Consider the following 17,535-nt stretch of genomic DNA (forward strand, 5'->3'; position numbering starts at 1 on the left):
GTTCTGAACAGAAACATTAAACAAATGGAGAAAAATGCACATGTAAATATGATTTATGATCACTTTACGGCAGGGAGCACAGAGTTTTTAATGACCCTGGCAGCAGACAGGAGGAGGGCAAGGGAAGAAAGAGGAGAGGGGGATACACAGAGGAGTGAATCGATACAACCACACAGCATTCATATGCAGATATGCTTATGATGAGCAGGTGCTATTAATCAGAATGTGTAGAAAATACAGCAGTTTTTCGGGCTGGTATGCATGATTGCGACACCTACAGTCTTAGAGAGACAGAAAACAACATACTGTGTACGAGTGGTTGATGCATAAAATGTTTATGTATTTATTTCTTTTCATCAACATGAAGATTTTAGATTAAATCATATATTAATGTATAAGAGAAGCTGAGTACTTCTGTTACATTTTTAACAATTTTTAATACATTTCTGCCATTGTGGTTTATTTTTTGAGGGCATGAGAAATACATTTTTTAAAGTAGAAAAACAGCTCATAAAAGCAGCATGCATAATAATGATTAAAGAGTCTGCAAAATGCTATTTATTATACAGTCTTTTTCAATGGAGCATAGCAATGAAACTTTATTTTCGGGTTTGGAACGTGGAAGTAAAATACAGTGGGGTAAACTTCAACGGATCTTCTATAGACCATTCCCATTTGCTCCAACAGCAAAATAAATAATCCATTATTATGTTTACACAACTTTCCAGAAGAGGAAAAATATTGAGAGGGAGAGATGTATTCCGGCAGTCAGAAGAGAGAAAGATGACAAATTTACTGTCACTCCCTCAGCAAACCCCATTTGAAACCATACTGCAACAGTGCTGACTTGATGTTTTTAATTATTATTAATGCCAGGGAAATTTAACAAATTATAGTGATATAAAAATGTTAACTTATGTAACCTGCGAAAATAAGGCAGAAGAGCTTCATCATTGTCTCTGACAGTGACAAACCGGTCTCATGAGAAGCTAAATTGTAAATGTACCTTTTTTAATAGTGTGTTGGATAGGAGTCTAGCTCAAATTTGCCTGAATTCCTGTATGGATTTGAAATTCTTTTTGTTGCATAGTTGATCTCTATGGGAATAAAAGTTGCAAAATATGTTACGATTTCGCCATCTCGTACAAATTATTACGAGTTGTCAAATAGACAATGGTTCCAAAAAGCAGATATTTTTCTTTTGCATGAGTTCAATTTTAGATGCTTTTGTTATGCTTGTGCGTGCACACAAGGATACTTTCTCATTGGGAGAGCCATGTTAAAAGGATCAGTAGGATGGGAAGCTCCTAATTGAATCCATTTCACCTATTTGCAGTGTGTTAACCTCGCCAGCCAGAGTGTGTGAGGGTTAGCCTGTCTACTCAATCCCAAAATGTCCTTGAGAAACTCCCTCTCTGTAAAGCTTAGGTCAGCCTATAGTACTTTCTGTATCATCTCCAAAGCACTCGAAAGTTTATTGAGAAATAAACTGAGACAGGGTCATAACCCCAATAGTCCCCAGTATTCAGATTAGTAGTCGATATTTTTAACCCAATCTCAAGAGAATTTGACACAATAGTACGTGGCGGAGAATTTGTTCATTCATATAAAATCTCACAAGCTATATGCACGGCGATGATAGATGCTTTGTAGATTCCGATGTGGTGTTTATTCTGTGTTTTTTGTTTTTTTCTCCCCAATTTGGCATGCCCAATTCCCAATGCAGTCTAGGTCCTTGTGGTGGCATGCTGACTCGCCTCAATCAGGGTGGCGGAGGACGACTCTCCATTGCCTCCGCATCTGTGACCGTCAATCCGCACATTTTATCACATGGCTTGTTGAGCGCATTACCGCGGAGACGTACCACGTGTAGAGGCTTCACACTATTCCCCGCGGCCTTTATGCACAACTCACCATGCACCCCACTGAGAGCGAGAACCATATTATAGTGACTACGAGGAGGTTACCCCAACATGACTCTACCCACTCTAACAACCAGACTAATTGGTTGCTTAGGAAGCCTGGCTGGAGTCACTCAGCACACCCCGGATTCAAACTTGTGTCTCCAGGTGTGGTAGTCAGCGTCTTTACTCGCTGAGCTACCCAGGTCCCCAAAACTGTGTTTTTGTAACATTAAGCCCTAACCACAACATTATCAGTAAAAACATAATGTTAAATGTTAAAACCCTGATGTGTAATACAGAAGAAAATGTCACTTCCGGGTTCCAAGCTCCTGTTTGTAAAGCATATGTGATTGGTTGATGTACTGTATAAGTTGAACAAGTTGTCTTAAAAGTTGTTGGTTTATCAATGAAATTTTAGATTTGGTCCCCCTAAACTTTACTATTTTGTTAAATACTTGCAATAGAGCGCAACAGTGCCCATCTACTTTTCAGCCGGCCTATTTCCGGAACCGTTTTTCCCATTCAATTTAGCAAAAAAGTTTTTGAAAATCAGACAAAAGACAAAGGAAAAGTAATGTGGGCTCGTTTGGTGCTTTGTCTGCTTCAATTCTCTGACTGGTGGATCATTTCCCTTCAGGTTCAAGGGCAGTGTAGTTCTTTACCAGAAATGTTCCTTTCATTTATTTATTTTATAAAGGAAGATGGACTGGAATGATTACTTCAATAGAAGAATATACTATTGATTAACAACCTCTGAGGTTAAAGTAGGCCTGTCTTTAAAGGTTAAAAGTTATAGTTAAAATCTATTTCCTTGTAGAGAAAATGAATAGGATGTCTACTTCCAAAACTAGATTATTGGAGTCTGCTATATAATAAAAAAAAGGAGAGCTTCAACTCTGAAATCTTAATGGATTGATGCAATTAAAACCTTAGTACAATTGCAGATATATGCACACATGTGACCACACAACCTTTGAAATCTATATTAATTACATGAAAGTCTTTGCATCAGCAATATCAACAACAGTCAATTTAATAAAATTACATCACTTGATGGAAGAATTGTTTGTTGCAATTATTATTATCATTATTGGTAAATGTAACTATAAATTAAGCAGTGGAGCAATGTATCATATTGCATTTTCAACCATTTTACAAAGCAATAAACGGCTAAAGGCCGTTGGTTACAGTGGTCTTACCAACGTCTCTAATGGCTTATTGCTTTACTGAATTTGTATTTCTCTGATTAAATCTTAACATTATGTTTAAACAGAACAATATTTTTGACCTCAGGTTTTGTAAGTTATTTAGTTCGATTTTGTACCTTGTCTCTAAAAGTACTCAAAAAAGGGAAAGAGAAAAATAAAGTACTGATAGGTAGACACATTGTTTCTAAGTAAACACTTATGCAGGATGGGGCTGCTTTAGTTGCCTGTAATATTCAGAGGGAGATTGATTAGTACCAGCACGACTGATTGATTTTTTTTCTTTTACAGTCAATCCTTGAAGCTGAGCAGTACTTCTCTCTAATGCACAACAGCACATATATGTTAATCAGCTGCATAACTAGCCATCACACCTTTCTACAACCACAGTAAAGCTTTGTTTTGCTTTTGTTCTTCATTAAGTATAGTGACTCTTTGTCCCCATTGACAGTCCTTGGGTAAACCCAGAGCATTTAAGAAAAGCAAATGAAAAAAAAAAAAAAACACATCATGGAATTCAGTCCTGACCCTCTTGTCTTTCTCTGTCTGTGTCTCAGTGTCCATCCCTGGGGACATCTTAGGATCCATTAAGCGGTTTCACATGGGCCAAGAGTGGCAGAGAATTACCATGGGCAAGCCAAGGATCATCAGAGCAGTTCAAAAAGAAATACATAAAATAAATAAATGCATAAACTGCTCTAATATGAAAATCAATGTTGCAGGCACAGCTAAATTGCAGTGGGAGGGGGACTAATAAACCACAGGGAAAGTTCTGCTCCTGCTGGGAAATACGTTCACTCACTCACTCACTCGCTCTCTCTTTCTCAGCACACAGCTGTGGACAGCTTTAATGTCCCTCACAATTTATGTGGATGGTTTGAAAACAGGAAGAAAACTGTTGAGTGTTCGTATAGTGGCAGGAAGAGGGAGAAACAGATGGTTCTGTAGAGGCTTTTCATCAGGAGTTTAGCTGCCTGCGGCTGGAATGAGACACTGTTGAGTCACTGATCTTCAGTTTAGTGATGCTCTGTTTGCAAACATTGCTGACGAAAAGTAGATGCAGTTAGGCATCATCTGATTCATATCTACAGCATGGCTGCATAGATCTATACAAATAAAAAAAAATCACTTTTTTTAATATTTGGTCTTTCCATGCATCTATGTGTGGGGTTGCACAATTCCTGAAATAGTATTTTTTCTTTTTTTTGTAATTTTATTTTAATAAGGGAGGAAAACTGTGAGGTTGGTGATGTTGGAACAATAAACAGTGAATATGTGGCACAACCATTTTGCAAAACGTCTGAAACCACACTGAAAATCTGAAATACAAAACCTAATTTACAATAAAAATCAAAGAAACAAACCAGGATTTAAAAAAGAAAAAATAAAACAAAGAAACATGATGATGTGAAATGGTTAAGAAACATTTAAGAGTCCTATTTTTTAGGTCACTAATCAAATAAGCAAATTTGGGACATTGACCATGTTTGAACAAAAGGCCAGATTTCCTTGCTTCCGATGAAGAACACAAGATGCTCTTCTTTGAAACATTCTCAAATCACTCTGAAATAACATGCATCATCGGGTTTGACAAAAACCTCAATGCCAGCCCATGCCTGCTCAAGTGCATGCTGTCAATAATGTAATAGGGGAACATGCTATGACATTTTGAATTCTTAAAACATTTTCAATGCAATAAAAATTCTGTATTAAATAAAAATCCATAGCAATCCATTTAACCAAATCAGAAACTTTGGTTAAAAATGTATTTTACAAAATTTGTTTGCAGGAGCAGTGACTTTCTGGAACTACTGAGCATTGACTCAAACAAATTGGTGAATTGTTTTTTGCAACAAGTTCTCTGAAGAAAACCAATTTGAACAAATTAAAATCCTAAAATGAACCGTACTCTGTGTTCCTCACAATCGAAACCATAGAAAGCATGATCATCAATAACTTTGATATCTAGATGTTTGTATGTTTTTTTCTCTCAGAGAAACCCATTACTGCTACTTTAAGATTTGTTTCAGTGTACACCCTACCATGATTACATCTATGGTTTGTAAAGCTCTTCAGAATGAGTTGTAACTTTGTGACCCCACCAACCACAGAGCAGCACCATTCTCATGCAGCCTGCGATTGGACGCCTCTCCTTGCCAATCTTATGACAGATTGCCTGGGGTATTTGTTATGATGTGGAGGATGGGGCCATTTGTTATAGTGGAAATGTGGCAGCAACAGAAGGACCTGAATGTGTAATAATGTTCTCAACGAGGAATTTTAAACAGTTGCTGGGATCAAGAGAGTGTGTACATATGCATTCTCTACAACACCCTAAAACTCAACCATGCAAATTTTCTAATTTACACTTCCATAAACACTAAATATACTGTATGTAATCACAAACTGTGAGAGAAATACAGCATCATTATTTAATTATATTTCAAGGTTTACAATTTGCAATCATCTTGTCCATTCAATCAGCCTTGAACTGTCCATTTTAAAATATTAAAGCTGAAGTGTGTAATTTTTTCGATATTTAAATACCTTCTCCAATCACAGCTTAATATAAAACAAGAATTAAGCCATTTGTATGCAAGTGTCATCACTCAGACTTGATGGCACATTCAAAACATTGCTCTGTTAGGTTTGAGCGGCCGACCAACCCAACACAGTAACACTGGCTCAAGAAATTAATGACTTTAATGTCGTGAAAGTCATTATTTTTGCAATTCTGCTTGTTGATTCTATTGGTCCAAAAATTTCACCTTTATAAACTGCTATCAGGAACCTGTGGCACAAATGCAAAACAGCAAATTATCTCTCCATTTCCACAACACCACTAAATTACCTATAAATAAACAGCCTCCTTCCTCTGTCCCAAACCATTCCTCATCATGAACTACTAGTAGCCCAGGCAGATATTTATCACTATTGATCTACCTGGTCCTCGCCAGGGCCTTTTGTTCTCTCGGCTCCAGGCTCTGACCTCAATTAAGTTATGAATTTCAATCTGATGGACTGAGCGCGTGTGGCCAGCACAGCCGTGCAGGAAGGGGAGTGGATTAATTAGAGGCAGCGGCTCAGGGATTCACCCACCACTGCTGGTGCCTCATGTTGTTTTCATAAGTAAACGCAAGAGAGAGAAGAGGAGAAAGATGGAGAGAGAGAAAAGAAAAGGCTGACACAAAATAAATTATAATGAGAAAGAAAGACAGAGATTGACAGAGAGACTGTACATACAGCCCCTACACAAAATGAGTTAAAATCCTGATTTTACCTTGATCAAATCCACCAACACATAATGAGACACTGCATTTGTATTCTAAAGACTTTTTACTAATTTTTTCAATGAAGCCTGATTATACTGTATAGCCTGATCCATTGTAAAGGTGATTTAAATGATTTATAATGCACACATAATTCAATACAACCATGTAATACACCTATATGACTAATAATAATTGTATTGTAATAATTGTAACCACAGTAATAATAGATTAGAAATGTACCTTTTCAATTTCAGTATTCTAATGCATTATATGCAAATAACAAGCATCAGTAGGTACTGTAAGTAATACATACATGCAACAGAAAAAAATGAAAAAATGAAAAAGAAAAGATATAACAGTTTATAATGTATTATATACACTGGCAGCCAAAAGTTTGGAATAATGTACAGATATTGATCTTATGGAAAGAAATGTGTACTTTTATTCACCAATATGGCATTCAACTGATCACAAAGTATAGTCAGGACATTAATAATGTGAAAATTACAATTTAAATAATTTCTAAATTACTTCAAAGAGTTCTCCATGTACAGCAGTGACAGCTTTGCAGATCCTTGGCATTCTAGCTGTCAGTTTGTCCAGATACTCAGGTGACATTTCACCCCACGCTTTTATAGAACTTGCCATAGATGTGGCTGTCTTGTCGGGCACTTCTCACACACCTTACAGTCTAGCTGATCCCACAAAAGCTCAATAGGGTTAAGATCCATAACACTATTTTCCAATTATCTGTTGTCCAATGTCTGTATTTCTTTGCCCACTCTAACCTTTTCTTTTTGTTTTTCTGTTTCAAAGTGGCTTTTACTTTGCAATTCTTCCCATAAGGCCTGAACCCCTGAGACTTCTCTTTACTGTTGTACATGAAACTGGTGTTGAGCGGGTAGAATTAAATGAAGCTGTCAGCTGAGGACATGTGAGGTGTCTATTTCTCAAACTAAAGACTACGATGTACATCTGGCCTTCCACATCTATTTCTGTCCTTGTTAGACAAATTTGTAAGAAATCTGTAAGAAAGACAATTTCAAGCATTGTATAGCCTTCATTCCTCAAAACAATGATTGACTGCAGAGTTTTGAGTTTCTTTTTTTGCCATTTTTGACCTAATATTGACCTTAAGACATGCCAGTCTATTGCATACTGTGACAAACACAAAGACAATGTTAAGCTTCATTTAAAGAACCAAATATCTTTCAGCTGTGTTTGATATAATGGCAAGTGATTTTCTAGTACCAAATGAGCAATTTAGCATGATTACTCAAGGATAAGTTGTTGGAAGGATGGCTGCTGGAAATGGGGCATATCTAGATTTGATCAAAAATGACTTTTTTCAAATAGTGATGGTGCTGTTTTTTTTTTTTTTTTAAATCAGTAATGTCCTGACTATACTTTGTGATCAGTTGAATGCCACTTTGGTGAATTAAAGTACCAATTTCCTTCTGAATCAGCAAAATCTGTACATTATTCCAAACGTTTGGCCACCAGTGTATATATGCTTCATACAGGGTTCATTTCAGGCCTTTGACATTGAAAAGATGCTCAATGGTGTTAAGCTCATTAAGCTCAATGTAAAATGTGACATGCTCTAATTTCTGATAATGCCACTGTAATTGTACATGCTAAATTGTTCCACGCTTCTAACTTTTACATCATCTGACTCTGAACGTGTAAAGAAGTGTAAAGTCCTATAGCAGTTTTGTAATATACAGTATACTGTCTACAAGAACAGGTTAAGATGAGCCATGGCCAGCTCTTATGAATGAAATCACTCAATTTTGGCTAATTGCAGTGCAACTTTTGAAATCTTTGTAGAAAATGTATCCTTTATCAGCATTTACACTACACACATGCAGGTATACAGACACAAACACACACAGTGTGCTTTATAGTTGATTGTGTTTTCCTCATTCTGCAGTTCAGCTGAAAACAATAGAGACATGAACTCATGGACAGCTTAGGCTGTAATTTTTTCATTGCTTTTACTGTAATTGTTTGAGTCTTTTACAGACTTTATCAGAATATGTTTCACTATACCAGACATGAGCTGCACTCTATGAGCCCCATTTGATCAGCTTATACAAGTCCCCTCAAACTCTCAGATGTGTCCCTGCTTTTGTTCATTTATGCAGAGTGTAATGGAATATATGCTGTCACTGTGATGTTGTCCAGGTGGCTGTTGACAGGTGGCATATGAGCTGATCTGAGAGAACAAGGGGGACTTTTTGCTCCTATTGTGGTTCCCCTTGATCCAGGATTTCACCTAAACACCACGATATTCAGACCACCACACGCCATGACTACTGTGCCCATCAGCTGATTAATTTCAATGCAATTTTCAATGAAGACATAATAGCATTTTTGTCTCCCTTACCCCTTTTTCAATCAACAAATTAAAAATATAAACCACTTTTATCTTTATTTAAAGCTAAGCTGAAATCAGATCTCAGGGCAAATGAGTGAACAGTTTTTTTATGTTTATGGTTAACCCAGGACATCATTCTATCACTGCATGTCTATTGTGATGCTTTTCAATCATTTTTATTTGGGCTCTAAATATATTAAAAGTTATTAATAGCGATTAACCTCATGATTTTTGCAGTTAAAGCAATTAATCTAAAGATTTGAATCATATGACATACAGTAAATTATTTCCTTATTTATGCAGTGTATTGAGTTTTTAAGTAATAGTTTACAAAAAAATGTAATTCAGTCATTATTTACTCATTCTCATGTCGTCCAAACGCATATTCAGTTGTTTTTTTCAAGGAACACAAATGGAGACGTTTCTAAAGGATTTTCACTTTCTGCAGAATACAAACAAAGATTTTTAGAAGAATATCTCAGCTCTGTAGGTCCAAACAATTAAGTCAATAAGGTCCAAAACGTTGGTGGTTAAATCCATGCCTTCAGAAGCGATATGATAGGTGTGGGTGAGAAACAGATCAATATTTAAGTCCTTATTTCCTATAAATTCTCCTCCCTGTACATCAGATAGCGAAATGAACGAAGAATGCGAATCGTCAAAAACAAAAGAACTCTTAGGACAGAAGATCGCTTATGAGGGCTGTTTGAAAGTAGAGATTTATAGTTAAAAGAACTTAAATATTGTTCTGTTTCTTACCCACACCTATTATATTATATAGAGTTATGGCTTACTTTATTGCTGCCTTTATATGCATTTTGAGCTTCAAAGGTTTGGACCCTGATGACTTGCACTGTATGGACCAACAGAGCTGAGATATTCTTCTAAAAATCTTTGTTTGTGTTCTGCAGAAGAAAGAAAGTCATACACACCTGCGATGGCATGAGGGTGAGTAAATGATGAGAGAATTTTAATTTTTTAGTGAACTATTCCTTTAATGTTAAACGGTAATGTTAGCACCATCCATCGTGCTTTCACACTGTGAAATGTGCCAAAAGAAGGTATTTTTCCATCACTTACTGATTAATGTGATCGATAAATTAATAAGAACTCTGTGTGTATGTAGAAAGTCTTTACAATTCAAGTCAAATACTATATGTGTGAAAATGAATAAATGAGAACATTTCTTGTTAACAAGAACTATTGGTGTTATTGTTGTCTAAATGTGTGCTTTCAAACGTCATGGCTCAAACTTTAACCTAATGAGTGGCTACTAAGCTTTATATTGCTATCAAATCACACTTCCTGGAAGTATTAACATAGGATAATAATTTTGGCAGGAGCAGTAGCATGATTTAACACAGCCATATTTTCTCTCATGCCACTTGAACGCTACTTAATAAATCTACCCTCAATAATTCTCCTGCTCTAGTCCAGCTGCCTTAATAATCAACTTCTGCCGGTCAATGCCCGGCAAACAACTTGTGTGTCTAAAGTTTTTTTTATAACCCAGCAAGGACATCTTTAGATTCAACAAAGCTGTATTGTTTTTTTAGGGAACCACCAAAGATATCTAAAGCTGCAAGTACATGACAAATTCTAGTCTTATTCAGCAAATCCAATCTATGATCTAAATTTTACCACAAAAAAAGTACCACAGTGAATCTAATCAATACATTTTCTTGACACTTGTGCAAATCTTATGCTTGGCTTTATTTCAAGGTCAACATTATTTCAAATATAAATGAGTAAAATGGTTATTAGCAATAAACTGTCAAACCTTTGTTATTACTGTATATTCAATTACAACATACTTTTTTTTAAAAAGAAATCTACTTCAGCAAATCAATGAAACTAAACACGTTTTAATGATCAGTATCATTTACAGTGCTGATTAACCTTTGATCTGTTATTAAGCAAACAATATCTTAAATGATTGTCTATGCTTTAGAGCAGGTGATAAAACGTGTCTCTTATATAATAATACGCAATGTTCTATATTGCAGCTCTAGTGGGGATTTCAAATTAGTGTAACTGTTAAAACAGAACAATAGAACGGCATTGATTGTAGTCTAGGCCAAGCATTTTCTCCCCGCCCACACATTAAAGGTCCATGGCCACAAAAAAACTGAAAGTCATTTGCAAATGTTCTGATTACATGGGTTGTATAATGCAAACAATTTGGCTGATTACTTCCAATTGATTTGTCTTAGCGAGAATCAGATCAAGCCAGTGGCCGCATAACTGTACTTCACCGTATTAATTTCCCAATGCAGCATTCAGCCAGCTTAAGACAAAGCCAAATCTGCCTTTATGACCTGTTGTGTGTGTTTTTTAAATAACAGCTACCTGCTTACAGTGTGTTGCTTAACGCCCATCGGGATATGCTGATACAATATCCCTCAATGAATAAAGTTCAGACTCTGTTAATCTCAGGAATAGAGAAGGTCAGTAGGACTTTAGCACTTCACTGTTCTTTATATATTATTGAGAATGATGGTTCAGAAATATATTTCTCTATACAAACGATCCATAGGATCATTAGCTAAACATTAGCTAAACTTACATAAAGTGTGGTTTACTAACTCCCAATTAAAAACAAATAATACCAGTCCAGTTTCTTATTAAATGTTACGGGTTTAGTACAGGTTAAGCTCAATCAACAGCATCTGTAAAATAATGTTGATTACCACAGAAAAATATTTGTATCGTCACTCGACTATTAAAAAAACAATATCGTGGTTAGAGTAAGGCACATGAAAATGAATGGGGCCAGTCTATAAATGTTACAATACACACCAGTTCAAAAGTATAGCCACAAGACATAAACATTATACGTGTTAATATTATTTTATTGTGATAAATCGCTGACAGAGTTTACAGCGTTTACAAGTAATTTGATATAACTTTACACAGAAAAGGTTAATTAGCAATATTATCACACTAAAATCATGTTAACATGTATAAAGTTTCTGTCTTGTGGCTAAACTTATATAGTGTGTATTTTAAGGATTATAGTCTGGTGCCATTCACTTCCATAGTGAGTGCCTTACTGTCACCGCATTTTTGTATTTTTTTTTTTTTTATCCTGAATATAACAGGATATTAATTTAAATGTCCATTATCGGTGGATATTTGAACACAAGAATTTGCAGGCTTATTTTTTCTCATTTAAAAAATATAGGCCTATATAGGCCTCAAAACAGTATACGGTAGATTTATTATATCAGCAAGAACATAAATTAATTTGCAATCAGTGTCATCAAGTACATAAATATAAGTACATCTATTTTTCAGCATGAGTTTACAGATTCTGCAGCAGTAGAGACACCAGTAGAGTCTTTGTGGCCCCTATCACACGCCCAGCGCAGGAGAGCTCGGCCCTGAAACACAACAAACCAAAATTACTATAAAACTTCACAGCAGAAACACAGTGTGGAACGCAAGATTATAATCTGTGTCCCAAATGACACACTATTCACTGCGCACTCACACTATGCATTCGTATAATCCATAATTTTTTCGTACATTTTCTTACGTACTGATTTGTTCAAATTCATTGTTATGAGTTGACTAACAGGTTGATTACTTCATTGTCGGTGCTGTTTGTAATTATAATTATTCTATTTAGTTAAGGTATAAATTGATGTATCGGCCACTGATATTTTTAGGCCAATTATTGACCAAATTAAAACCTATCAACATATCGGTCAGCATGAAAACAGAAATACGAAAAAACAATGGTTTATTTATAATTACGTACATTTATTGTGTTGTATAAAATGTATAATCACTTTTTCAGTGTGTAATTTATATATATATATATACAGTACTGGTCAAAAGTTTTGAAACACGACTGAAATGTTTCTCATGATCTTACAAATCTTCGTAAGGCGTATGCTTAAATGTTTGAAATTTGTTTTGTAGACAAAAATATAATTGCACCACCATATTAATTTATTTCATTTTAAAACAAATATTTTATAATAATAAAAAAAGTTTTTGAAATTGCTGACTTGGACTAAGTGCCAACATCCTTCAATACTGTTTAAAAAGCATCCCAGGGTGATACCTCAAGAAGTTGGTTGAGAAAATTTCAAGAGTACATTTCTGCAAATTCTAGGCAAAGGGTGACCACTTTGAAGATGCTAAAATACACAACAATTTTGATTTATTTTGGATTTTGTTTAGTCACAACATAATTCCCATAGATCCATTTATGTTATTCCATAGTTTTGATGACTTTACTATTATTGTAAATGTGAAAATGTTAAAAAAATGTACGCAAATAATCGCACTTCCCCCGGACGATAATAAGGAAGAGTCCTGAGTAATTCAAGCTTGTAGTACCACCTGTTTACTCCAGAGGGCACTAAGTGAAATTTCAGCTGTATGAGCAACGCGCAGTTTATACAGTGAAGAAAACACTTCAGTAGGCAGAACAACACGTTCTTGCGTTCAAAACACTTGAAGGAGCGCAAATGCCAACTAAGGGATCTCAAGATGTGTTTAAAGATTGAGTATTAAACTATATATTTTATAACTTTTATTTTATATAACTTGAAACAGTGACCTAAACATTTTATGTTTATGATGCAATGCACCCGAGACGCTACACAAGCATGTCTGTCGCTGGATTGAGTTGGTGCAAAATTTGGAAATTACCCATAAATATTTAATCACGAATAATATAAAAGAAATTTCCTTCAAACTTATTTATAATTACTACCCCACTAATTATTTTCTTGTAGAGAGATTTAATTGTGATGTCGATATATTCTGTACATTTTGTGGTCTGCAGGAGGAAACATTTTTCATTTATTTTGGAGTTGTCCCTACTCGACTTGTTTTTGGTCTGATTTCTGCAAGATTGTTAGAGATCATATTATTCCCAGCTTTCAATTTTTTTTTGAAAATGTTTTGTTCGTTTTTTTAGCTATGACATGTCTCTTCATAAGGAATATTTTTTGATTAATGTTCTGCTTTTGTTGGCAAAGTTTAGTATTCATAAATGTAAGTATGGTGGTTATAAACCATTAGTTTTAATTTTTAATTCAGAGGTTCAGCAATACCTAAGAACAATTTCCAATTTGAGTAACAAGAAATCTGTAAAGTGTATTGAAATATGTAAACAATTTGATATTTTTATTAAACTGTTTATTTATTTATTTTCCTTTTTGTTTTTGTTTGTTTTAATATACCTCTTGGCTCTAGATGTAAAAGTTTTGTAAGCATTAAAAAAAATAAAAAATAAAATGTTTGACGCTTTTGAAATTGACGGGTCCTTAAACAAGCCCTCATAATAAATCTCCAACTGATTGACAAATTCACTTGTGAAATGATTGCTGTGAACTGTATGCCAATGATTGACTTATGATCAATAATATGGTAGTAAACAATACATTGTATTCTACAGCCGCTTTTTGTATCGTCTTATCAATGATTAACTCTTCTGCCGCAAGAATGTAATGCATTTTAATTATCTGAATATTTTTTATGAAATATAAAAATTTTAATCAATTGACAGCCCTAATATATATATATATATATATATAAATTAAAGCTGTAAAAGTTTATTTTTGTAATGTTCTATCAAATGTGAGTTATATTGTTTAAAAATGCAAAAACAGACGTGCAAAATAACCTTTTTTGGTACATCAATCTTCCCCTTCACCATCTTCTTCCACCGACCATGGGTGAAAAAACTGGTCGGCTTCTTCAGCAACAAAACATCTGGACTTTAATTAAATCAAGGACAAATCGATTTGGTAATTCTATCATTCCTTTTGGTATCAGAATTTTTAATAATAATAATAAAGCTCTTATTTAGAAGTTGTGGTGTTTTCTTTTTAAATTGCAATTTTGAGTAAGCTTTGCATGCTTTTAAATGTGTTTTTATAAATTTTCTGCGTTTTGTTTTTATTTTTTATGAACGTAATGTATTTTCTGCATTAATTTATTGCTAAGCAGAAAAGAAAATCAACTTCAGTCAACTGAAAATGTTCATATCGGCACATCCCTAATTTATTTAGGTCAAAATTTTCCTTCACAGACCACAGTTTGAGAACCATTGCTCTACAGAAATAAGACATCAATGAAATCACAGAGACACAAACGTTTTGCTCAGTTTTAAGCAATGCACAATACATCTTTGAGTCAGTCTAAGGAGTTCGATCTCATAATTCAATTTCTTACTCTAATTTAGATACAATTATTGAATAAACTCACTTTCTGCCTTCAAAGAGCATTTAAATAGGCACTAGCCAAGGGGCGTTTGGAATATATAATAATAGCTGGTATTTGCAAGCCCTCTGCAACCCAAGACCATTGAAGTGTCTACAGATCATCCGACCTTCAGATGAATGAATCCCTCTTCACCTCAAACACATTCATTTTTCCCTTTTGTTATGCAAAGCTCTATAAAGTTAACTTCAAAATAGATTTCTCTCCACCAGAAAAAATAAATTATGCACAACAATTTATAACTCAGAGCCTTTAGACCCAACTATTTAACGATGTGCTGACAGAATGAGTTCTGCTCTGGCCACCGTGCAGGCGAGAGAGAAGGGCATTGTGGGAGGGATCATGGGCACTCCAGAAACAAATTGTGGTGGGACGGGAGAGTCTTTAGCAGTGATTGATGGGGTTCTAGGGACAAAAGAGAGAAGACCCTAGATCACCAATGCTGTCCCCCCTCTCCGACCACCCCCCAGGCCTGAAGCCCACTTGTCCCTATCAAGGCTGCAGAGTTCATTTTTCACTGAAGGCCAATTAGATAAAGCAAACTCCTTAAGTCGTATTCCATGGCTGAAATTATATTGATCTCTACTGCTGCATGTTAAAATTGATATTTATGAGGGAGCCCGAAGCCTTACACCACAAGGGCCTTTTGTGTGTGTGTGTGTGTGGGGGGGGGGGGTTCCCTAGACTGTTTATCAAATTTTCATCAGGGATATAGCCAAACATTTTTCTTTTCTCTTTTTTTCCTTCCAAGGTACACCATTCTCTGAATCCACAGCACTGGAACTCTGGGATCACTAGCAAAAAAATAACAGTTTTTGGACATCACCACAGTTTCTATACATGCACTATGCTCGCAGTACCATGTTATTACAATCGTACGTGAATATGGTAATCATTTTTAACATGGTAGGGGAGACCAGGGCTAGCAGTCACAAAGGCTATATGTCAGTAAGGTTAAGATTTGGAGTCCGATTGCATAAATGTTGATATCTCTAGCAGAGGTTTTGTACAGTATGTTGGTTTCAAACAACTAGTTTAAAACTCTTTTAAATTTGAATATTTTTATGAGTGTGAATTCTACCCTGCAAAGTAAGTTTCACTATCGTCACTATCATCAAATTATGGGTAAACAATCGAACATAATAAGACCACACTGACATATATTAAGGAGAGGGTCAACAATAGTTAAATGTGAACAAAAGGTTTATTTCATGAAAGTCAGGTCGGGCATGTTGTCACGTTTTATTGGGGCCAGTTGTCACAAATGCTTTAAATGTCAAGTACAATACAATATTTACTTATCAAGTACAATATTTGCTGGCCAAATGTTTTGTTGGTTTTGATGGGGGTTGACAAGGAACATGTCATCCTCAATGTTTACATTAAACCTACGCCAATGATAAAATAGCAGGTTCCATTCTGACCACTTGGGGCAAGTTGTCACAAAAGGACAACATGTGTTCAATAACCTTTTCCTGGAAAAATAATGTTCAACAGCTTTTAATGAGCCAAGACTTAATGGTATGTGGCTATGTAGAAAATTACTTTAAAAAATAAACCAACTCTGAGAAATATTCACTGAAGTAATAAGTATGAAACTAGCCCCAGTCTCCCCAATATATTAAATACTGTATAATATAATAACAATGTACTTCATATAAAATAAAAAATAAAGCCACACAGAAACAAATAATTCCCAGTCAAAAGAAATGAACAGCTTCTAGTTGAATATCCAAGTTCATCATTTCATGATCATATTAATTCAGAGAAGACGTAAACTAGTGTAAGTGCTAAAAACATCCTTTTTTGACATTGTAACAATGTCTTGGCAAACACTTCCTTACAACGGAAGAGCTCTAGATAGAGTGAAGACCTAGAAATCCCAAAGATTACACTGTTCTGTCCCTGTGTAAGAGCTCTGGATTAAGTGTGACAGGCATGGACTCTACAGTGAATAGGCCTCTTGCTATACAATGTCCTTGCCAAAGAGGGTGGAGACCTGCATGACGGCTCAATTGCATGTAATTGATGGGGCAACTCCGGCACAGACAGAAGGAGAAAAGGAAAGCAAGAAAGTCTTGGGACATTTGCACAAATGAAGCCGGCCCTCCTTTGTTCAGGTAGAGGGCTCGTGTCTGTCAGAGGCATGTGTAGACCTGTTGTCCTCAGGGCATTTAAGACATCACCATTACAATAAGACTGGAAAAACATGACATGCACAGTGGACAGTGCACATTCTAAACAAGCAACTCACAAATACAACAAAATTCCCACTGACATTTGAGCAAAAAATCTTCAAGAGCCACAGCACGTGGTGTTCCCCAAGGTCCAAGCTTCCCTCTGCTTTTCCCTTCTTCAGTGTGTTCTAATCTATTATCATTATCATTGAGATTATTTCCCCACAGAACTGTACCCAGTAATGTATCTGACCTCTGCACAGACAAGCCGACCCTGAGGAGGTCAAAGGGCAGTCATGAAGCTCATCTCAGCCCAAATTAAAGCACTGGCAACAGCCTCTGCTGAAAACATCA

The 17,535-nt window shown here is 35.5% G+C and overlaps 1 protein-coding gene across 1 annotated transcript in view; it reads right to left on the reverse strand.

The window, feature by feature from the left end:
- Positions 1-17,535, reverse strand: part of LOC127630590 (acyl-CoA-binding domain-containing protein 6-like) — a 51,341-nt gene that overhangs the window by 18,914 nt on the left and 14,892 nt on the right. Inside the window, exon 4 of the mRNA XM_052108207.1 lies at positions 12,093-12,144. Coding sequence (XP_051964167.1) covers positions 12,093-12,144 — 52 coding nt within the window. The remainder of the gene's footprint in view (positions 1-12,092; positions 12,145-17,535) is intronic.

Source organism: Xyrauchen texanus, chromosome 37, assembly GCF_025860055.1.
Source record: "Xyrauchen texanus isolate HMW12.3.18 chromosome 37, RBS_HiC_50CHRs, whole genome shotgun sequence".
Lineage (NCBI taxonomy): Eukaryota > Metazoa > Chordata > Actinopteri > Cypriniformes > Catostomidae > Xyrauchen > Xyrauchen texanus.